This window comes from Alligator mississippiensis, chromosome 12, assembly GCF_030867095.1.
Source record: "Alligator mississippiensis isolate rAllMis1 chromosome 12, rAllMis1, whole genome shotgun sequence".
Lineage (NCBI taxonomy): Eukaryota > Metazoa > Chordata > Crocodylia > Alligatoridae > Alligator > Alligator mississippiensis.
Window position 1 is genome coordinate 32,778,702 of NC_081835.1, and position 23,104 is coordinate 32,801,805.

Genomic DNA, 23,104 nt, shown 5'->3' on the forward strand with positions numbered 1-23,104 from the left:
CCCACCTCTCCAGTGAACTCACCAACTGAGAAATGTGCAACTAATCTTTGTGGGTTCCTTGATCAGGCTTTACTTTTACTGTCTTCAACTGAGGAAGAACTTTAAACAACTACAGTAAGGTGTTTTCATATAAAGAATTGTAGAATCCTTTATATTCATGGAAAAGAAAAGTTCATAAATTTAAACTCAATAATATTAGTACTTTCATACTCTCATAGACTGTAAGGGACCGTGCAAGATCATCAAGTCCAGCCCCCCTGCACTAGGCAGTAAAGACATCTGGGGTCAGGTGACCCCAGCGAGGTGACCGTCCAGTCTCCTCTTGAAGATTTCCAGGGTAAGTGATTGCACCACCTCTGTAGGGAGTTAATTCCACAGTATGGACACCCTGACTGTGAAGAAATTTTTCTCAGTGTTAAGCCTAAAAAGGTCTTCCAGGAGTTTATGGCCATTACTCCTAGCTTTCTTCAAGGGTGCCCTGGTGAATAGTTGTTCGCCGAGCCCTTCGTATATTCCCCTGATATAGCTACCAAGTCCCCTCTCAGACTTTTCTCATGTGGCTTGCCTTGCAAGTCTCTGATCATACAGGTGGCTCTTCTCTGGACTTTCTCAAGCTTTTCCACATCCTTGTTGATGTGCAGCACCCAGAACTGCAGCTGGAGCACTGCATCCAGTCTCACCAATGCTGAGTAAAGCAGAAGAATCACTTCCTTGGTTTTGCTTGAGATGCACTGGTTGATGCATGCCAGAGTATTGTTTGCCCTGCTGGCTACAACATCACACTGAAAGCTCATGTTCATACTACGGTCTATTATTACCCCTAGGTCCCTTTCAGTCATGGTGCTAGTCAGTTTGGTGCCACCAAGCCTGCAAGTGCCTGCTATAGTATCCTCACTGAAAAGCTAATAATACATTCTTATTTCTATTTCAGTATTCAAAATGTGGAATGAATTAAATTTACTCACGGCAAAAGTCAGCAGCATAAATTTATTCAAGAGCATAGGGTTTTCAAGAGCAGTCCCTGATTTTATTGCCTCCCATATCTGTCAGGGAAAAACAAATGAGAAAAAAAAAGCATCAAGACATAAGTGGAAAAGAACTGCGTACGTTAAAAGATCAAACAATCCCAATTATCCAGTGATCTTTCATCACCTGATCCCACCCAGAAATAAACATATGCTATAGCAGTCACTGCTGGTTATGTATTTATCAAGTGTTCTTGTTTGGGTGGGGTGACGCAATACCTCAAACTTGGGCTTGAAGTTGCATTTCATTGTGCCAGGCAAGCAAACGTATAACTGTCCAGCACTGTGCCCTGGGTGGTGGCAGCACGCAGCGCTGAAGCAACCACCAGAGGTTTGCCGCTACGGAAATTGGGAGGAATTGTCACCTCCTTTTCTTTTGCCTCTGACACGTGTTGAGCAGCCATTCAACACTGATTTCCAGTGGTAAACAGATAAAGGAGACATCTACTTGCCTCCCCACAGCAGCAAACCTCCGGCTACTGCTCCTATACTGTGCACCACTGTTGTTCTGTTCTCCCTGCAGTCAGGGCTGGAGCTACTGCAGGGAAGGTGAAGGGGAGCTGTTGCTCCTGCTGGTGGCACGTGGCCTCCCTGCTTCTTCCACTACACGGACAGCATGCAGCCCCCACATGTGATACCAGTGGCATTCAGTGCCCCCCTACCTCCCACCATGTGGGTTGTGCATGGAACCCTAGCCCTTCCTCCTCCTCTGCAGTGGTGAGAGGTTCCTGCTGCAGTCTGTGGGCCATATGTTAAGTAGGCTGCCATTTGCAAAGCCCAGACCTACAGGTACTGAAATTACCTCAATGACAGAAGAGTCTTGTGAGCCAAAGGAAGGTGGCAATGTATACAGTTCTAAACAAAATCAACCAGCTGAATTTATTGTTAGTGGAATAAGCTAGATTTTTTTACCTCTCTCTTTCTTGCAAAGGGACAAAGTTAATGTATCATCATCTTTCACATGGCAAAGCTGCACAACTAAGGGAAAAATAATGACCTTGAAAGAAAGTGGAAAAAATTCTGCTAACCAAGGCCTGCAGGTAACCTAGATGAGCAAGTGAGGTCAAGGGAAAACAAACAGCAGATACAAGCAGCAATTCAAAAACATTATTTTTCAGGTTATAAAACCTCTCTCAGCCACTGATACTGCAAGTGCTCTTCAAGAAGCAGGTATAGTCCTTCCCTAGCCTTCTCCTCCTGTTCAGCCAGGCCAAGTAACCTTCCTGCCAATGTATCTCCATTTTATCTTGGGATTCCCCCATTACTTGTACTCCAAGAGTGCACTGTGAGAATCTAAAGACCAAAAGCAGGCACTAGTTCATTTATGGGTTTTACAAGAGCTATGTAAGAACCCTCTTCAACGCAAGTAACTGACAAATTGAAAAGAGTTGCTAAGTTTAGAGAATTATGTAGAAGGATTCACCATGCTGGCTACTGAGGACCATCAGCTAATTGCTGCTGCTCCCTTCAACAGATTGCACCTGAAGTGGTAGTTAGATGGGTCAGTGAGGAATGATAATACCTCTAGCATCCAGGGCTCAAGCTGTGAAGTAGTTTATTAGTTTTATCCAAACCCTTGCTGCTCTAGACATTTTTAAGTCTTACCTCATTGGCTGCTTTTTCCAAAAGCAATTTCTTATCACAGGATTTGAAGGATTCAAAAGTGTTGGTGTTGTAGAGTGTTCCAATTGCAGGACAGCAGCGTGCTGGGGTCACAGCATTCCTGAGCAGGGGACAAGAACTTTTAGAACTAGGTACTACTACTGTAGCTTGAACTGATTATAGCTGATGTTAACATAGCGTGTAAAAACAGTGAAATATAACCATGCTAATCTTGTCCTGTAAGCAACTTGAAAACTCCATTTTGTATCCTTCTGCTTGACATAAGTGAATGAACTCTGCATAGCCTTTATGTATGAGCGTGTGTAAAAGGTTGAATGGCGAGAGAATGGCATAGAGATGGCAGAAGATTTAAGCGTTTAGGTAAGCAGCAAGGTGCCAAATGTTAAGTTACCAGTCAGTAAACTAATTAATGAATGGCTGAAGAATCCCTTTTAGGCCTAGGGCACAAAGAAGATAACAAGGAGATGGAACGCACCCATCCTGCCAGTCGGGCAGCAAGAACACTCCAAGGCTAAAATAAGCTGAAAACAAAAGAAGAACAACCGCAAAAACAGAAGCTGGGTATGGAAAAACCCCAAAACACTGAAAACAAAGGATGCCAATCCCTATAAAACAACACTTTGAAAATGCCAAGTTGGGCAAGTCTCTTTCTTTACTGCTGTTTCATCAGAGCACAGATGCATCTGTTCACCCCACTCCAGCTGTTATCTTCAAATCTGCTATCTTCAAATCATCATCATCTACTCAATAAGCCTGGGGTGGCCACCCTGAGCTGATATTAACTATTGCTGATAACTATATCTGGTGTATGTGTAGATGAAATGGTTGCTTTGTGTATGCCTGTGTGTAATGATGTGTATGATGATTTGTGCGTGTCTGTATGAATAGTGTGTCCGAACCTCTATGTCTAACTCATGTGATCAATAAACGTGGCACCTTGCCTTATAAAGTCTTGCCTTTATAAAGTCTCGCTTGTGATTTGAGCAATAAGTCAATTTGATAACACTACTGCTTTTCCCCCTCGCTGATCACTAACAGTAACCAACTGCAGCTCTCTCACAGCAACTCCGTGCTGCAGTGACTTTTACATGTGGTAACCTTACAAACTGCAACATAATGAAGGACTTCAAGATAAGCCAAGCACAACTCCCCTGAGAATGCAAACAGATAGTTTTTATAATGTGCCCTGAGCCCTGGACCAATTAGAGATGCAGCTCAAGAATTACTGGGGTGACTGGAGTTGCTAACTTTTAAGAATAAAGATGCACAGTGACACAAGGAAAAATACTTCTGTGGTATTAGAGAGAAAAGAGAGAGCTGAAGATTTAGTTTTTATCCCGCTAATAAAATATACAAGTTTTCCAAAGATATAGATTTGGCAAACATCATTTGATTTTATGAAGAGTTTACAAGGAACTGAAAGATTGTAAGATAAAGGCACCATATTTTTCTTGTAAAGATTAAAATAGTCAATGCATCTAGTTTCACATGCATAAGGTCTTTCCAAAAGTCTACCAAGGATGTTATAGGTACTAGTCAAACCTATGATTAAGCAATGATCACTTCAATGCTAAAAAAAATCTTAAACTGCAAATTCAGTTTTACAGAAACATGTGGCATCAACAAACAAGCAATGCAAATGGATTTAATTCCTTGGTTCATTTTTTTATCATTGCTGTGAGGCGATACATGCCTTGTACCAGCAACTCATCCATTAGCCAAAAAAAGAAATAAACTGTTTAATTAGAATGCACAATTAACATCTTGGTAAGTTAACACGCTGTGATGACACAGTCGCATCCCCAAAGCACTAAGATTCATCAACTGGTAATCTCAGTCTAAAATGAATGAGCTTTAAGAAAAGGTTAATGAAATCTATTTCTCCTTTTATTACTCCGCATCATTCCAGAGCTTCTACCCCAACTCTTCTGAATACCAGGCAACATGTCCAGCAACACTATACACTTTTGTACATACAATATTTTTCAACAAGGACCTTAACAGTCTCTACTAATATGATGGGTCTCTTACAATCCCCACCCTCCCCAAGGGGCACTTTGATATTTATACTGCCTGCAATTAAAATCCTACAGTTGGGTCAGCATAGCTCAGGGACAGGCAATTATTTCAGCTGGAGGATGGCTTAACAAGTTTTGGTGAGCCGTCAAGGGCCATATGGGTAGCCATATTGGGACGGAAGTCCCTCCCCCTAACCTTTGACACTGGAAGTCCCTCCCCTTGCCCCCCCAGAAATACTCCTTTTAGGAGGGGAGGGTTGCCATCTTGGAACCAGAAAAAAAACTAAATCATACACTAAAAGTCAAACACCTACCATAACATATTTTATTACAAAAAATATTTGTCATGATTTGTGTTTGCTTATTGTATATAGAGGGGATTGCATAATAACTCAAAAATAAAGTCTTACTTGTGTATATTGAGTGGGGGGGGGTGCAGTTACGTGTGTGTGGGGAATCCCCACACCCTACCCAACTGAGCTCTGCGCTCCCACTGCCCGTCCTTGGTGCAAGCTCTGTGCTGCCGCCAGCCCCATGTTCCCTGTACCCACCCAGCTGCACCTTGCCCCTGCCCTGCCCACACACCTGCCGCTTCCCAACCTGCTGCCCAGAGCAAGCAGGATGCCGGGGAATACAAGTAGGTCCCCTGGGGCAGCTGCAGCAGTGACAGCAGCAGCAACCCTGGCCAGAAGCTGCTGCTGGCTGGGCTGGGCCCTTCCGCCCATGAGGGTGGGAGCAAGGTGCAATAGGGTATATTGGGGAGCAGGGGAAGGGTGTATACGTGGGTGCCTTCCTTCCACCCTCGTGGGTAGTAGGGCTGGGCAGGGTACAATACTTTGGTGGGTGCCTGCAGGCCGGATGAAAGTGCCTGGCAGGTTGGATCTGGCCTGCGGGCTGTATTTTGCCTGCCCCTGGTTTAGATGAACTGCTACATCAGCAAATAACCCCATGACTTGAGTAGAGGGCAATACAGAATTGCTTGCAGAACTCAAATTTCTTATTTTTGCTTTTTCAAATTAGGCGCTGGGGGGCAAAAATGTTGTTGTATTAACACTTTCAGATAAGTCAATAATTATATAAGTACATACATACATACATACAAATTAAGGAGGTTTGCCTTACCTTTTGAAAAAAAATTCTGCTTTTGGATAGAGAGCAAGCTTAGAACATTATTTTTTTCAGTTATTATCAGGCAACTGCAGTAAATAAAAGCCCAAGTGAGAAAATTTCAGAGGACAAATGATGGAATGAACAGCAAGCATCTCTTTTTGAAACCATTAATGGAAAGGTGCTAAAAAGTGAAATGGTAGTACTGGAATATTACATTTGTCCCTGGACAAAGCAATTTATCCTGGGACAAAGTGCAATCGTCTGTGTGCACTGTCTTGGGATAAATCCTAAAAAGGTTCATGAGATAAGTATCAACCGTTTATCCTGGAACATTGCAAAGTGCATCTGATGGTTGTTTTGGGATTGCTTCCTTGAATCAATGGCAGAAAAGGAGTAGTTCATTTATCCTGATTGGAAAGATGATGTACATATACGCTAATTCCAGAATATTTCTTTTCCAGGACAGAAACAGGCACAACTTGTCCAGGGACAATGTAATGTTTGCTCTTAGCGAATTTTACTGTGAATATAGAATTTTACTGTGACAGCTTACTCTCATTCTAAAACACGGCTCACCTAACGTTTGAGATCCAGAGCTGTGTGTCCATTGGATAAAGACAACTATTAACATGTATACTTATTTTAGGCAAATAAATTTACCCAACTAATTTTAAGCATCTACTTGTTATTGTGATATGAGCAAAGATTCTTGTGCAAAGGGTTAGCACACTTCAAATTGTGTAAAGGTACTTACACATCAAAGGCACTAAATTCCAGTGTTAAACGAGATGGCAAACCAACAGGATCACCTACATAAAAACAAATATGCTTTTAAAAAAAAGTAGCCATGTGACAAAGGAGCAACAGATCTAATTTAATTCCTCAGTCATGTACCCTGTCCTGGCCCTGATGAAGCCAATCTATTATTTTTCATATAGCTGCACGTTAGCAGGGATCCAGTTCTAGCCTGCAGGCAGCTGGGAGGGAGTAGAAGGAAGGTGGTCAGACAGGGGGCACCATATGCATGTGCGCACACACATGCACATGGCCCCAAGCAGCCTGGAGAGCAGCTCCAGCAGCTAAGTAGGTAGGGGTGGGAGGTACTGAGCTCCCATGTGGGGCAGGAGGGGGGATTGGGCAGAGCTGGGGCTGGGGCTGCAATGTGCGACTGCAGGGTCCCAGCAGGGAGCAGGGCAGGGCTGGGGGCAGCTTGTCTGGAGGGTGTGGGGGGTTCTGCTTTTAGAACCAGGGGGCTGTAGGGAGGAGTGAGGGGCAACAGCAGGACTGTGCCTTTTATTTTAAAAATGGATTTGAGATTTTTTAAGCAGAGAATTTGCGATTTTTTAAGCAGAGAAAACCAGGACCCCCGAACACTAGGCATACCAGCAATACACACAACTTATAGTTTGTCCTCTCCCTATTCCAGTGGTTCTCACCCCTTTTTAATACTCAAGGTACCCCTTAGAAATTACCAGCTCTTAGCTGTCATTCATTTTTTGACTATAGAAAAATAGAGCAATTTCTCCTGTTGCAAAGAACTCAGAAAGACAACAGGTCAGAATGTTTTTGACATCATGGATTCCCATTTGAATCTCGGGGTTTATCTTGTGAATTGTGTCAGTATTTGCTCATTTAACAGTGCTAATATTGCTTGGCACCCCACAGCAACCTTAAATGGATCGCACATCACCCTGGTTAAGAATCACTGCTCTATTTACCTTAATATTTCTGTGGAAGGCTTGGTATATGCTGTACAAATCCTACAACAGACATAAAGGAAAAGGACAGGAGAAAAGCTACTACATTTGGTAAAACAGCTAATTTTTGCCTACCATTATAATAATATCCTTTGATAACTTTTGGAGACTCATCTAATCTGTATTCATTGAGTTTCTTCTGGGTCAATTCATGCCAAAATCGTGCATCCAAGGCACTAGTAAAGGGAACAAACTGTAGTTTTGAGATTCCAGGTTCCACAGAATTGTGCTTCTCAGTATCTGCCATTATTTTACTTAATTCATGCTGTTAGAAAAAAAAGAAAAGAAAGAAAAGATTGTTCCATGAGAAAATAAATCCTGAGAACAGTGTAGTGAGTTGATCATGTTCATTGCGGTTATCTGGTTTAAGAAGTTTTACTTTTCAAAGCCTAGCATACATCAAAGGCTAAACTTTTTTTAAAATAAAAACTTAATGTACAAGCAATCCCTCCATGAGCAATGCTTCCTCCACACACTAATTCAGAGCTAGAAGAAAGAGAAGAGAAAAACTGATCTAACACGCGCCTAAATGAAAGATGACCAAGCACAGTCCAGAAACCACATCTGGCTGAATCCTGCGGTTCATTCTTAAGTAAATGGTCTTCCACAGCAGTAGTACTTAACCCCTGGCCTGTAGGGCTCCCAGTGGGTCTGGATTTTTGGAGGCAATTAACTGCTGCAGATTTTACAGCAATTAACGTTGCTGGTCCCCTGGTGTCAAATTTCCAGACTCCTGGGCAACACTGAGGGCCGGATGACATGGAGCTGGGCTGGCACACGAGCTCGCTCCGCAGACGTGATGCATCAGGCTGGCCAGGCCCTGAACAATGCATCCCAACCACAGACCCTACTCTGACCTTATGTTGGATCTAATCACAGACTGGCCCCACGTCACTCATCCAGCCTGCAGGGTCAGAAGGTTGAGCACTGCTGTCCTCATATGGAACACCATCTATGTTGTTTTCCATAGATTAACAACCAGGTATTCAATAGCCTTCTTCCATTTATTTTTACCACCATTATAAGTTAATACAGACCAAGTCAGCTGGAGGAGCATGCAGCATAAAGAAGAACACAAGAGACTGGTGCCAAAATGAAACATGGTATGAAATACAGAATAGTAAGAAAGCAGAGCTGGAAAGGCTCTCACAAGGTTTAATCCAGTCCCCTGCCCAAGGGAGTATTGTCCCCAACTAAACCATTCCAGTCAAGCACCTGCCCAACCTGCTCTTCTCCATACTAAATAACACAAGTTTTTTCATCCTACCCTCAGGAGTCCTGTTTTCAAGGCCTCCAATAATTTTCGTCCCCCTCTGCTGGACTCCTTCCAATCTGTCCATATCTTTTTTAATTGTGGAGCTCCAAACTAAACACAAAACTCCAGGAAAAGCCTCAAGTGCTGAATAGAGTAAAAGGATCATTTTCCTTGATTTGCAAGTGAGACTGGTTATTACAGCCCAGTATGCTGTTGGCTTTTTTTCTGCAACAAGAGCAAACTGCTGGCACATATTCATCTTATGGTCCACTATAACCCCCAGGTCCTTCTCTGCAGTACCACAGCCTAGCCAGTTATTCTCCAGTCTTGAGCTGGATCTGCAATTATTCCCTTCTAAGTGGAGGACTTTTCTCTTGTCCCTGCTGAATTTCATCTAATTAATTTTAGAGTGTTCCTCCAGATTATCCAGGTCATTCTGAATCCTAACTTTACTCTCCTGAGTGTCTGCAACTCCAACAACCTTGGTGTCATCTGCAAATCTGCTGAGCATGTGCTCAATCCCATCGTCCAAGATAACGTTAAAAAATACTGGTCCCAGGACAGACTCTTGGTATATCACAGTATCAAAATAAATCACAGCCACTGCTCTCTCCACCTCTGCAGAGGATGTTACCTTCTCACAAAAGGAAGTCAGATTGGTCAGGCATGACTTACTCTTGGTGAATGCATGCTGGTTGTTCCTGATCACTGGGTTCTCCTGTAGATGCTTTGCAACAGATTCTTTGATAACTTGCTCCACGATCTTTCAAGGTACTGAAGTCAGACTGACTGGTCTGTAACTTCCTGGATCCTCCTTCATCCCTTTCTTAAAGATGGGCACTATATTTGCACTCTTCCAGTTATCTAGAACTATCTATTCTCATTTCAGAGAAATCCTAGCCAATGGATCTGAAATTACTTCAGTTAATTCCTTTACTACCCTAGGCTTTGACCCATCTGGCCTTGCTAATTTGAAAACATCTAGTTTTTCTAAATTAAGGATTCCTTAGTTCTTCCACTACTCTAGGCTTTTTGTCTCCTTCCCTCATTTGGCTGCTAATTGTAGTCATGATCTGGTAGCTGACGTTATTCATGAGGGCTGAAGTTATATTTCTGTTTTCTATATCAGAGTGGGGGAAGAACAATCTTATTCCCAACACACTCCAAGTATTTGCTGAACTGCCTGTATATTGCTGTGTTTCCCTCCAGCAGATGTCACAGTAATCAAAATCCCCCATGAGACTTAGAAACTTCTGCTACGTTTAAAGAAGGCATCATTTACCTCTTCCTCCTGGTTGGGTGGCTTATAGCAGATGCCCACTGTGACAATGCACTTGTGGCTCTCCCCCTGAGATTTACAATATAATAGCATTAGGCAAGTAAGGAGCCAACACGGTGCTAACAACAATGAAGGGAGCACAACAGTCCAAATCACTCCACAAATCTCAGTTCATAGAGTCCGTCCACCCTGGGCTCATCAACTTAGTGGCAAATAGTCACTGAAAAGCCAATGTTGAAATCAATTTGGAAAAGGAAAACGGCCACAAAACCTCCAAGTTATGATAATTAATCCATTTCTACATTTTGATATAAATGAGTAAACAGAGAGGCAGAAAAAGCTGACTGTAGAGTCTTAGTTTGTTTTCTTGTCTGAATAGATTACCTTTTAACAAAGTGTAGACCATGTAGAACATTTTAAAGAGCCTCTCTTTACATTTGGCACTACTTTATTTTTTGTAAAAATGAACTTTTGTATAATAAAAAACCCCTCCATACTTATGTGGAGACTTCAAGTATTATAATAATAATAATAATAATAATAATAATAATAATACCACCAATAAAATAAACACTTCTCTGCAGAAACAGAAGTCACAGCACTGAGACTCTCAGAGCAAAGCTACTTTCAGAGTAAAAGAAAAGAAAGATTTAAAGACTCTCAAACTCTGAGAAAAAAAATGTAAAAATATAAAAACTAGGACTAAAATACCACCAGGCAGTTTGATTTTGAGATGGTTTGCATTTGCAAAGCTTCAAGTACTGTTTTAATGAAAAATTAAAACATGCAGTTCTCAAAGTTAACAACAATCCTTTAGTCCCTGCTTTTGTTTATTAACTTTATCTCTAATGTTATAAAGAAAAAAGCGAGATCACTTACAGCATATGCCACCGACTCAGACAAATCTTTTTGCTTTTTCATATTTCTCTTTTTCTGTTTTTGTGTTGTCACATCCAAACAAGAGAGGAACTGAACAACAAAATTAGGAGTGAAAATAATTATGTAATTATTTATTTAATAATTATGTAATTATTTTGATAAGCAAAAGGCTTATCAAAATTTACAAAGTAAATAAACTAAGAATTCTTAGTCCTTTATTTCCTTTGAGTAATTAAAGTATCTAACAATTTTGTCAGCTACTTTCAACAAAAACATGCAAAATATTTTCAGACAGATGTACAATTTTATGATTAACCTTTAAACACTGTTAGCTGTCCCATTCTTGTAGTTCTCTCTCATTATTGCATAACATTAGTCGGGGAAGACAGGCGGCACGCTAGAATTAGGCACGGACGCTTAACGGTTGTTTAAGATTGTTTACTTACACCGTAGATGGTCGCAGTGTAGGCTGGAAAGACTTCCAGGAAAAGCTTCGCTTAAGTCCCAGTTTCAAAGGACTCGGACCCGGGTAGGGCACTGGATTCACTCACACGAAGTTTGCTAGGCTCCATGGAACTTGCGCGCAGGGAAGGGTACGTCGAGGGATCAGGTGGCGACGGGGAGAGGCAAGAGGTTGATCAGACCCCTATAGCCTTCTTGAAATACACGCTGGGTCCGATAGGCTCCGCAGCGCTTAGAGATCTTCACGAGATGTGAAGTTCTCTTCCTCCAGATGGTCGTGGAGTCCTCCAACTTGGGCGGAAACCGCTCAAGCCTCTTATACGGCTAGCAAGCCAATCGCTAGCCGCCACGTGGGAATAATTTAGAACTGGCCAATAGTGGGACACAAATCTGAATACAAATGGCGGGAACTCCTTGCAACGTGCATTTCTCTGTTGCAACAAAGAAATGCACCCTGCAAAGAAAGCTACGAGTGGCGAGAAATAATTTAGCAGTGCCGAAGCACACACAAACAAAAATCACACCCTTGGGTTGTGACAACCTGAACCTCCCTCTCCGTGAACACGAATCTCTTAGTTCACGCTGAAGCCGAGGAGCACCCGAAGGAAGGGGACTTAGTCCTATCAGTACTGAGGCCAGTCCATTGAATCGTATTGCTGAGGCGAGTCCATTGAACCGTACTACTGAGGCCAACCCATTAAATTGTACTACTGAGGAATGAAAGCATATCTAGATGTTTGGCTTCTCGGAATTCTAGGATTGTAAGTATATTCTTAATGTTTGTGGTATTTCTTAAAGCTAAGCAGTGTTATATGTGTAGCAAAGAATTTTAAAATAAAATTGTGTTGTATGAAATAAGTGTGTAATCATTGTGAAATCGTGCAATCAACTAACTACTCCCCCAGCCAGTGCATCAAACGAATCAGTAAGTTGTGTGGGATTTTCTCTATTCCATAACCCACTAGAGACGTATACTAGGCGTTTGACCTTTAGTGTAACATTTCAATTTTATTACAAAAATATTTGTCATGATTTCTGTTTGTGTGCTGTATATAGAAGAGATTGTGTAATAACTCAAAAATAAAGTCTCACTCTTTTATTTAGTGTGGGGGGTGTATGGTGTGGTGTAGAGGGGATGTGGCTGCATGGGTCTGTGAGGTTGGTGGGGTGTGAGGGAGGGTGGGGGTTGTGGGGACCCCCCACAGAGCACACAGCCCTCACTACCAGCAGCAGCAGGTGGGATGCTCAGGGCACTCGTGTCCAGCGTAGGCACCGGCGCCTGGTGGGGCATGCCTCTGGCCAGCACTGCATGCAGGTGCAAGCAGCGCAGCCTGCCTGGCCACCTCTATTCTGGGGGCTCCATGCTACACACCCATAGCTCCCATGCTTGCACTGGGGGACTTGACAGGAAAGCAGGGGGTGGGGCTCCCTCCACTCCCAGCAGAGTCCAGGGACCTACACAGCAAGAGGCGGGGAAGACAGCTGGCTCCAGCACAGGCCTTCCTCCGGTGTGAGTGCGGGAGCTGCAGGCACATGGCCCCCATGATAGAGATGGCAGCAGGAGCCAGCTGGGAACCATGGGGGCCAGGCTGGCTCCTGCTATATTCTGTGGTCCCAACATTGCAGCCAGGAACCGCGTGGCACAGCATAGAGCCGGCTGGGCGCCCCCTGGCAGTGTACAGTTCCCGGCTGCAACGCCGGGACCGCACAGTGCAGCAGGAACCAGCACAGCCCTTGAGGCTCCGCTGCCATCAGTTCTGGCCCTGGGGCCCCGCGCTCCCACCCACTGCCACTTTTCCTCTCCCCCCACGCCGACCACCACTGCTTTTCCCCTGCCGCTTCCCTTCCTTCCCTGCCTGCTGCTACCCCTTCCCCCCACCTGTTTTTATCTGATTCTCCACTTTCGGTGAAGGGAGGGCACAGGAACAGCCCCAGGGTCATCAGGCCAAAAGCCTCTGCTACGCAAAAGATTCCAGCTGGGGCTAGCAGGGACTGGAGTTGGGGCTGGGTTGGGTAGGCCTTGTTGCTGCTGGCACCTTGTCATCTTTGACAAGCAGCCATGGGAAGATAATACATTTTCTAATTTTTTTTAGGGGCTCAATGGGCCAGACAAAATGGCCTGGTGGGCTGGATCCAGCCTGTGGCCTGTGTTCTGCTTGCCCCTGGCCCAATAGCTAGGCTCTGTGGACCCTGGTGCAACTGCTTGCAGTCTCCCTGCCACCTGCCATGAGCAGTCCTAGCTTCAAGGTAGGACCCTGTCACGGAACACAGCTGCTCATGGCAGGCAGTGGGGAGGCTGCAAGCAGCTGCACCAGGGTCCACAAAGCCTAGGTATTAGTCACCCCTCCCTCCTGTGCTGCTGCAGCTGGCCCCCAGAAGCTGCACACTGGTGGCTGCAGTTGACTGGTAAAGCCCCTTGCTGGCTGCTGCTACCCATGGCTTCCTGGGCTGGGCTGTGCTGCCTCCATGGCAGCATTTATCAATGCTTTCATATCCAGCTCCGGCAGGTGGATGCAGCCCCTCCTCTGCAGCAGGGCAGGGCAGGGCAGGTGCTGGCCTGGGGCTGAGCACCTGCCCCTCCATCTGACTTATCAGAGCCATGGCTGGAGCCCAGTACTGTCACGCCTGGACCCATCCCTGCACTCGGCAGGATGTAGTGCCTTCTGTTGCTACAGCTGCCACCAGGCCTGTGGAGGTAAGTGGGTATGGAGCAGCTCCCCTGGGTCTGTGGCTCAGCACCATGGTGTGCCCCCTCCCCTCCTCCCCCACTTTCCCGTCCATGCCCAGACCTGGGCCCGGTGTGTCATGAGCCCTGGCCCTGGGAAGCTGCTAAGTCTCCACCATGCCTCGGGAGGCTGGAAGCACCCTGCTGGTGCCTAGGTGGGCAGGGGTACCCTACAGGCTAGGCCAGAGTAGCCCTACATGAGCTAGGCTGGGAGTTGCCATACCAATAAATTGCTTAACCACTGTAATTACAGCAGGTTAAATGGATATTTTTAAAATCAGTATTTACATTCCCTATTTAAATTTATTTCCAGTTCTCCTAAATTGCTGCTTCCTTATGCATATTACCTAGACCACAAGACAATTAGGCAATTGTCGTATATTTCTACAGATGAATGATCTGGTACTATTTTTTAGTTAATTCTCTGGAAAGAGGGCCTGAAAAATTCACTATTAATAAATCAACATCAGAGTTCAAAAGCACCCAATTTCTGAAGAATTTAAGTGCTTAGGTAAAAAAGAAGCATCACCAGTCCTTTGTGAAGATAATATTCCAGATGGAAACTAACAAACTAGTACATTGTTATCCTCCAGAGTCTTTGGTCACATAACACTTCTGCTACCAAGAAGCAAATGGAACTAATTAGACTCTGGTCCATTTTCCAGCTACTACTCAAAACAGAAAAGAGTTCCTGTCAAAATAGTGTCAGGTTCATTCCACTGCTGCTACTGAGGGAATGCATGGGCAACAGGAGCAGGAGGCACAGAAAGCTTAAACAGCTCAGGTTTTGTGCTTTAAGAAGCAACCAAGAGAAGCTGGGTAAAAGTTGTTTAGTTGGAAAGCTTCTTTTTCAGAATACCCAGGAAACTACTGGAAAGAGGCAAGGCATCAGGGAGCTCACGTCTTCAAGCCTCTACTACCGCTTGAAGGTAGGTAAAAATGGAGACCTGTTGGCTATTCTCCCTCAAAGCAGTCAGTATTATCAACAGGGATTTGGGTTTTCCCCTTTAAAAGGAGAAAAATGTGGATTTTTTTCTTTAAAGAAGGAAACCACGGGTTTCCCCTTGCAGGCTAGCAGAGTTCCAACCTTGGATTTTTTAGCGGAGAAAACCAGGGTCCCTCATTATTAAACACTTACTAGCCAGAAGCAGCTAAATGAAAAAGGAAAAAAGCCAGACTCCTGCATTGCAGGGAGATAATTCTGTCCCTGAGGGAAGGTTACATCAAGGAGTAGAAGTAAGAGGACCAGTTTATCATTTTCCCTTATCACTACTGATGCACCCACGCTTATGCTACTTTTGTCTCAGTTTCTCATTAGGTGGCATCTATGAAGCATTCCAAGGCCTCATTGTGAGAACTCTTTTTTTCAGATTCATCCAGAAGAATATAGACCAGCAAGTCCACAAACAAAGCATAATTTATCTCCACATTCAGTCTTTATAACCAGTAAAAGACTTATCTGATTCTAATACAGACCAAATGAGAAATGCAGGATTTTTCCTCCCACTGAAGGAAAAGGGTGCATTATTGCCAGAATACCATTATCTACACTCTAATTCAAAATAAATATTGCTAACATCCTGTGGCAATGAGCACCATAAATATATGAATCAAGATACAGAAGGAAAGAAGATGACTAGAATTTTTTCTAGTATAGATTGTAATCAGTTCATAGAAAAAAATAACTAGCAGAGTAACTACAAATAGGAAGTGCTCTTTGCTGGAGGTTAAAAAACCCTTGCTAATTTTAGATTTAAGGTATTAAGTAATTTTTGCTTTCTGTAACCTAAATAGCGGTCTGCAAAAGCTTGGATACTGGGCTTAGGGATCAGATCCTAGTGGGAACATTACTACTTGCCAGTGTAGGGGAAGCCTGGGATCCCAGAGTCCCCTTACCCAGAACTGGCAAGTTGAAAGCTGGGTGCCAGTAGCCTGGAATTAGCTGGTTGTTGGTCCCAGTTCCAACACCAAACCGGGGTCTTGAACCAGCTCTGCTGCCAGCCCACACCCAGGACCACACAGAAGCCTGGAACCGGCTCCAGGTTGTCATTACACCGCCACATGGCCAATTTAAAGTGTTATTGAAATCAGCCACAAAGGTATTACAGTACACAACTTTTGTGGAATATTTGTGTGGTTGATTTCCCATTCTGTCACACCATTAATTGTTTGAATGTGGGTTAGGGTTACTAGCTACACTGCAATTAACAGGTTAATCATGCTGTAAGCATAATGCCTACCAGGGTCCGAAGTATCTGCTCCTTTTTTGGTTGCAGGCCCCCCCAAAAATCAGGAAGTTAAGTGAGAATGAAAGAATTGTTAACTATACACAAAGTAGCCCACTTAATAACATGCAGTCACAAAAGCTTTGTGTTTTCTTGTCCTTTTTTTTTTTTAACACTGCATTAGCACTGCCTGTATCTAGACTAGCCAATAAGGACATTTAGGGATGACTGAGAAGTTGTAAATTAAAAATCCATTGCAGGACTATATATAGCTTGCCTATAGACCTTAGTTGGATTTTAAAGCCATATTTTGAGAGAGAAATATCTCAAGAGTTAAGTTTTAATATTATGCTTACATGCCTGATACCACTAAAAATTCATACGACTTGAGGAACTTTGTTCACCTGAAAGTGCACTCAAGAGCTACTTTTTTCAACCCATGGTGTAAGAATGATGTTGTAACTATGACAGTCCAGAAATTAAGGGAGAGGCAGGGAGTTCTCAGAGTGCTATTTTTGACTGAACTACCTACATAGGTGGGACAAAGTTAGACAAACTTTTGAATGCAAGACATTCTTCCTCAGGTCTCTGATCAGGGGCAGACAGGCACAGCTTATTGTGTTGATTTTTTAAAAATCTCTCATCCCCCACAACATCAGGAAGAAAATCCTTCCCAAACAGCTAATATAGGAATAAAAAATATGCTTCCCAATTACCTGTACCTGTTAGAAGCTTCTGACATCATGGGAGAGATATCTGTAAGAAGTCTACTGTATCTGAGCTACATATTACCTATGCTTCAGATACAAGGGTATCTATTACAGGGTAAAAAATAATATGATACTAAAGCCTTTTCCTGCCTTATCCTTGCTACCTAGGTATCAGACTATGCATCCGTTTGTAGTATAAATTATGTTATGAAAGGACTTCAAAAATTCAAGTCCTTAGCTCTAAGTAAGTAAGTATTCAACACTAAGTATTCTCCACAGATGGAACAAGAGGCAAGTTGCTTACAATTTTATATAGACGGTGGGGGGAAAGGGTGGGGGAGAGAAACCAAGGCAAAGCAGGGATTTGTACGCAAGGTTTTGGAGCTGGTCATCTGGTCTCAGCTCTGGAAAACTTGAGTCAATAGACCCAGTGGTCTAAGTATTTTACAACAGGCCAACTGCTTTAACTACCTTCCCCAATGCCAAATCATTTGGATATGGGCAGTAGCATATGTGCTTCCAACTTGTTTGATGCATGTTTCCCTTCCCACTCCCCTCTCTTCCAGCTCTTCAGCTATCTCTCTCCTTTCATTTGATATTGTACGGTATTTAAAAAAAAGTCTTCAATTCTCACGAAATCTTTGAGCCAAATCTCTGAATCAACATGTTTTAAGAGGTTAACTAACTCACAGTTTGTTTGTTTTTTGCTCTCCATGCTTGCAAAGCTGTCCTTTTATTGTACAAGTTGGAGTACAAGACCAGAGGGATGATTAGATACGACACAGGTATTCCATGCTCTTGTCTGCTCAGCCTTGAATGTCATGGAGAAGGCAGAACAAGTTAAGAAAATGTAATTGAAAATTCCCCAAATTAAGAGCCAACATTACCACAGCATGTAGACCGTATAGTCAAACGCCCCTCTTCTGATAAGGGTCAATATCAGAGGCAAAGAGAGGTAGAAAACATTCTGTAGCAGACAAACAATGAACAATTAGCTCATAAGGCAAATTTCTTCCCAACCATGTTAATTCTGTCCTCCACACCAGTTAAAATCTTGACCTTCATTTGACTGCTACCAACTACCGACCAATTGGCTTTTATTCAATAACTAGCCAATTGCCTGTCAAGAATGACCTTCTGGTCTTACCCCCCCACCCGTCCAGTCCCATCTGCCAGAGTGGGGTGGGGGGGCAAGAGACCAGCACAGCCCACTCTCGCTCCGCACACAAATCCAGACAGCATTTAGCCCCCATACCCCCCTTAGGGGGTGCGAACAGAAGCAGGGAGCTGACCCCTCTCCCCACCCCTGTGCTCCTTTCAGACAAGCCACCCACAGCTCCATCCTGCACCCTGCCTCAGCTAGGCAGCAACTGCCCCTGTCTCAGCCCCACTCCCTCCCTCACCATGGGGGATTTCAATCTGCACCCCCATGCCCTTTTCCTCCCCAAAGGCTGGATGCTGCTCTCCAAGCTACCGGGCTGCATTCCTGGCCACATGCATGCTGTGGCTGTGCACACGCACATGGCGTTTATCAGTGACATTATGAGCTACACTGGACAAAAAAGCCAACTGCCACTAATGTCAATTTTCCTTTTATTGGTGCCTGTCTGATACAGACTGATATATGTTGGTACATCTCTAAAGTCTTATGTACTAAAAACTGCATCTTCATCAGAATTACAGTAACACAAGTTCATGAAAAAGGGACAGAAATTTTTTTTTAAATTGTGAATTTCATAAATTCTCACAGATCCATGATAGGTAAATGGAATCAGCACCCAAGCCTACTTGAGCTCCTCTTCCTGTAATTTTCAAAAGTACTTACTGGTATCTATCAAAACTTCTCCCTAAAATCCACAAGCAAGGGAACCCTGGCAGACCTATCATATCCAACCCATGGGACACTAACTGAGGAAATATCAGGTTTCATTGAATCAATCCTAAAACCACTCATCACCCACCGAGCAAGTTTTGTACAAGACACTACAGACTTTCTACAGAAACTTAAAAACATAGACCACCTTCCCAGCAACGCACTTCCCAGAGACGAGCCTAAGTCCATTTCATCAACCTCCTGGATACTAGAGATCATGGACTAAATATAGACATTGGATTTTTGACACGTTATTATCTGCCTGGCAACTGACTCCCCAGCCCAGTCTCCAGCTTCTTTACTTTTCATTCCATCCAGGAAGAGCACACACCTACTGCTGAAAGTTCCTTAGCCTGACGAAGGGTTTTTGAACCCGAAAGCTTGCTTAATAACTATTCTCCAACTATTTGGGTTGGTCTAATAAAAGATATCAAGGAACCTTGTCTGCCTTTTATCTCATTAGTAATTTGTTATTTTCTGACTCCAAGCACTTCTCTCAAATCTCAAGATGCCCATAAAAATACTAACTGGAAAATCCTTAGAACATCAAATAACGTAAAATAATATTTAAGAAAGCCTCTGGAAATGATTGCCAGCTTAAGTTTTTAACAAGCAGTCTCTCTGAAGGCAACTTTAGTTCACACAATCTATTCCCACTTGGCTGTACTTCATTGGTGATTTTTCACAAGGGTTCTATGCACTTCCATGTAAAGGTCGTTGGCAGTGCTAGAACTTAAAAGGACAAATATGCTGATCCTCATTTCCTCCCAAGGGCATACCCTGCAGATATTGCAGTGAGACACATTGCACTTTTGTTATACCACATTTTTGTGCAGATATGAACTATTCTTCAGTTGTTTCTCCACAAACTCACTCATGTGGATGGCACAAGAAAGAGCTCTGTAAGATTTCAAATACTTTTATCCTTACCTAGCTGCACTGAGAGCCAGCTCTCTGAAATCTAACAGAGCTGAACTCAGAAAACCAGTCATGTTTTCTTTGCATACTTCCTTCTGCAAAGGTTTTCCAGTCTGTATCATGCAATCAATCATCCCAATCTCCCTTGACATAAAAAAGATGCAAGACCAACTCATATCTTCCCATAAAATGTTATAATCCTATGTTGACCTCTTGGGGTCCAACATGTTCTGCACTTTATTGCTTCTACTGGCATACAGCAAATTTGCTCTTTGTGGGGTTTTTTTGTTTGTTTGTTTTTTTGCTTTTAGCACCTGCTGAAATTCTGCCTAACGCCTAACATTTGTGATGAAGATTTGAGCATTGCTGTGAGAAGCCTGTGTGAACTGGTATTTAGTACTTGAACCTCTGAAGAAAAACCTCTTACTCAACATCATTCTCTTCACTGTAGAACTTCCTCATTCTCATTAACAAAGGTGGGTTGGGATGAGAAAGAAAATAACCGTTACTCTTAACCTTTTGGAATTTAATCCCCCTCGCTATCATTCTGTCCCTAGTAGTTTCACATCTAAGCACTATATGTTTTTTTGCTAGTTTTAAATAATTAATTTGCCTTATTATTGTGAACTTTTTCCACTTCCTCATGTGAAAAATCTCTAACTCACATCTAGTTCTTGGAGTTTCTAGTACATGCAAGCTCCTTTTGAAAGTGTCAAGGTATGTGTCAGGCATAAAACCCCCAAAGAAATGGATATTAGTGAACCTCACCATTACTGCAAGGATCTGTTATTTGGATTTCTCATGATCAGGCAGGAACAGAGTCCTATTATGTTATGAAGGGAAGTAGCAGGCAAATCTCTCCGGGCGGCCCCGCCCTACCTCGGGGTTCTCTCCAACAGGTGCCGTCCACACAGGCTGTGCTGTTAATGTACTGTCCGCAGGACAACCCAGGTACTCGCAGCCTTCCCACCAGGACTGAGCCGACTGGGGGTGGGACGCGGGAGCCTGCGCGGGAAGCGGCAAACAGCCCCAGCATCACCGCGCTCGGCTCGGCCGCTGCGAAAAGTTTCCCTTGAGGATCAAGACTGAGAGATTGGAGAGAGTGGCCCTCCTGTGAGAAATGTGCCCCCACATGGCTCTGGGGGAAGACATTTAATCTGCTGCGGGCGCGGAGGCCACCACACCCGCGGGAGCCCGGGGCGAGGCCGAAAAAGGACAGAGGCGGCGCCATGTGGCGCCAGCACGAGGCTCCGCCGACCGCGCCCTGCGGAGACCTGCGACGACCATGACGCTACGGATGCTCCTGGGGCTCGCGGCGGGGCTCGGGGCGGCGCCGCGCGGACTCGGCGGTGGGCAGCGCGGGAACCGGCCCGGGCCGCAGCCTGACTCGAGCGAGCCCGAAACGGAGCCGCCACGCACCAAAACTCAATCTCTTCACCCAGCCCCTCTCGGCTACTCACCAGCTGGCAGCGTTTACTTCCGACATCACCCTCGGCGCGACCTAATGACGTATACACGCCCTGAAGCCCGGCAGAATGAGCGGACGTGGCAATTGTGCCTCGGTCACATGACCTACAGGCCCGGCGCGCATGTGCAGTTGGGGTAGGGGCTGCGGCGGTGGCGTGGGGTGGGGGTGTTGTGCGCCTGCGAGGAGCGGCGGGAAGTGCTATGGGCCGGAGTCTCCGAGTGCCGCCTGCAGGCGGTATTTTGTCCACCCCGCCTTAGTGTGACACGAGCTGGGTGAGGTGGAACGGATACTCCAGCTCTGCGGCGTCGCTGAGTGCTTAACACCAGTCTCGAATGTGATTTTGCGGACAATGCAGATGTTGGGATCTCCAGGAGCCGCCTAAAATGACCGTGTAGTAACGCCTTAATTATAGCTAGCTAGGTGTGTCATTTACAATGCCGATGAAATGAGAGGCACAAACTTTGCTTCTTAAAACAACGTTTTTTCTGCTGCCCCTTGGTTCTTGCCAAGTTTTTCATGCATTTTTGTTTAATTCCATTGTCGCCGACAAAACCCCTCACACTACGGCTCGCTTTAATGTGGCTTCTTTGATGCTTCTATAGCAAGAGTTAAGACAAGAGTCAGATGTCTTACCATTACTGCCAGCAGCCACTGATGACAGAGAAACTTTTGATCCCAAGTGAAAGTGCTTGATGAAAGCCAGTTTCAGCTACTTTGACGCTTTTAGCTGATTAAAATCAGTTTTGACCAACATCCTGTACAAAACTAAAAGTTTTTTTTTTTCCCAACTTGGTTTCTAAGTAACATTTTCATGAACACTGTTAAATAACACAGTCTTCAAGAAATAGGAAAACTTTCTGACAATCATGCTGAATTGATGAAACACTTGTCTGAGTGATGACCTTTTTACATGAAGAGCGGAGGAGACACTGGCAGGGTCCCGTTGAAATGATCCAGCTCTTGTCACCTGATCTCTAGGTAACCAAAGCCACCCCACTTTTTTTTTAAGTGCTTCAGTTTCATAACAGTTCATAAAGAATTGTCAGCATGCAGCATATTCTCGTTGGAAGTACTGCTGAATTAGTGCAAAGAAGACACTCATGCATAATCCAACATGACTATGTCACTTTAGCCGGTTACCTCACACCTAAAATAAAAAAACTAGCAATCAAGACTTGGCACAGTGATGTTTCATGGGAAATGAAGAAGACAGATGAGTATTGCCAGTTGCAGTAGGCTGAGCTAGGAGTCTGTGACCTACAACCCATGAGAGCCATTGGATCTAGCCCAAAGACAAAGGCTTCAGTGATGGGGGACTTTCCTTGCATTGCAGCTGGGTAGCCAGTCTGTGGGAAGAACTGTATGCTATGCTGCAGCTGGGCAGCAGGAGTGGTGGCTGCATCCTAGCACTGACTGCAGATCTGAGCTGGGTCATTCCAGCCCGCTGCCAGAAAAATACTGCAGACTGCTGGTCTAAGTTATGAAAATGTCTTGACTGTCAGTCCTTATTTTGTTTATAATTTCTGTATGTACTAACCACCAAAATTACATTTTATAATAGTGCAGATTTCATAGATTTCATAGACATTAGGGCTGGAAGGAACCTCAGAAGATCATCGAGTCCAGCCCCCTGCCCAAAGGGCAGGAAGTCAGCTGGGGTCATAAGATCCCAGCAAGATAAGCATCCAATTTACTCTTGAAGGTGTTCAATGTAGGTGCTTGAGCCACCTCCGATGGCAGGCTATTCCAGACCCTGGGGGCTCGGACAGTAAAGAAA

At 44.2% G+C, this 23,104-nt stretch overlaps 1 protein-coding gene across 11 annotated transcripts in view; it reads right to left on the minus strand.

The window, feature by feature from the left end:
* Positions 1-21,508, minus strand: part of ATG7 (autophagy related 7) — a 332,274-nt gene extending 310,766 nt beyond the window's left edge. For 3 of the 11 annotated variants that reach the window (XM_059715951.1, XM_019495326.2, XM_059715952.1), the window contains exons 1-6: positions 20,628-21,244; positions 10,947-11,036; positions 7,609-7,798; positions 6,531-6,585; positions 2,631-2,748; positions 966-1,043 (exon numbers count right to left, since the gene is read on the minus strand). In XM_059715951.1, the coding sequence (XP_059571934.1) occupies positions 966-1,043; positions 2,631-2,748; positions 6,531-6,585; positions 7,609-7,798; positions 10,947-11,036; positions 20,628-20,630 (534 nt within the window). In that variant the 5' untranslated portion in view covers positions 20,631-21,244. Of the gene's footprint in view, positions 1-965; positions 1,044-2,630; positions 2,749-6,530; positions 6,586-7,608; positions 7,799-10,946; positions 11,037-20,627; positions 21,248-21,319 lie in introns of those variants that run through there. The other 8 variants (XM_059715946.1, XM_059715945.1, XM_059715944.1 and 5 more) reach the window with 6 other exon arrangements.
* Between the last annotated feature and the right edge of the window lie 1,596 nt (positions 21,509-23,104).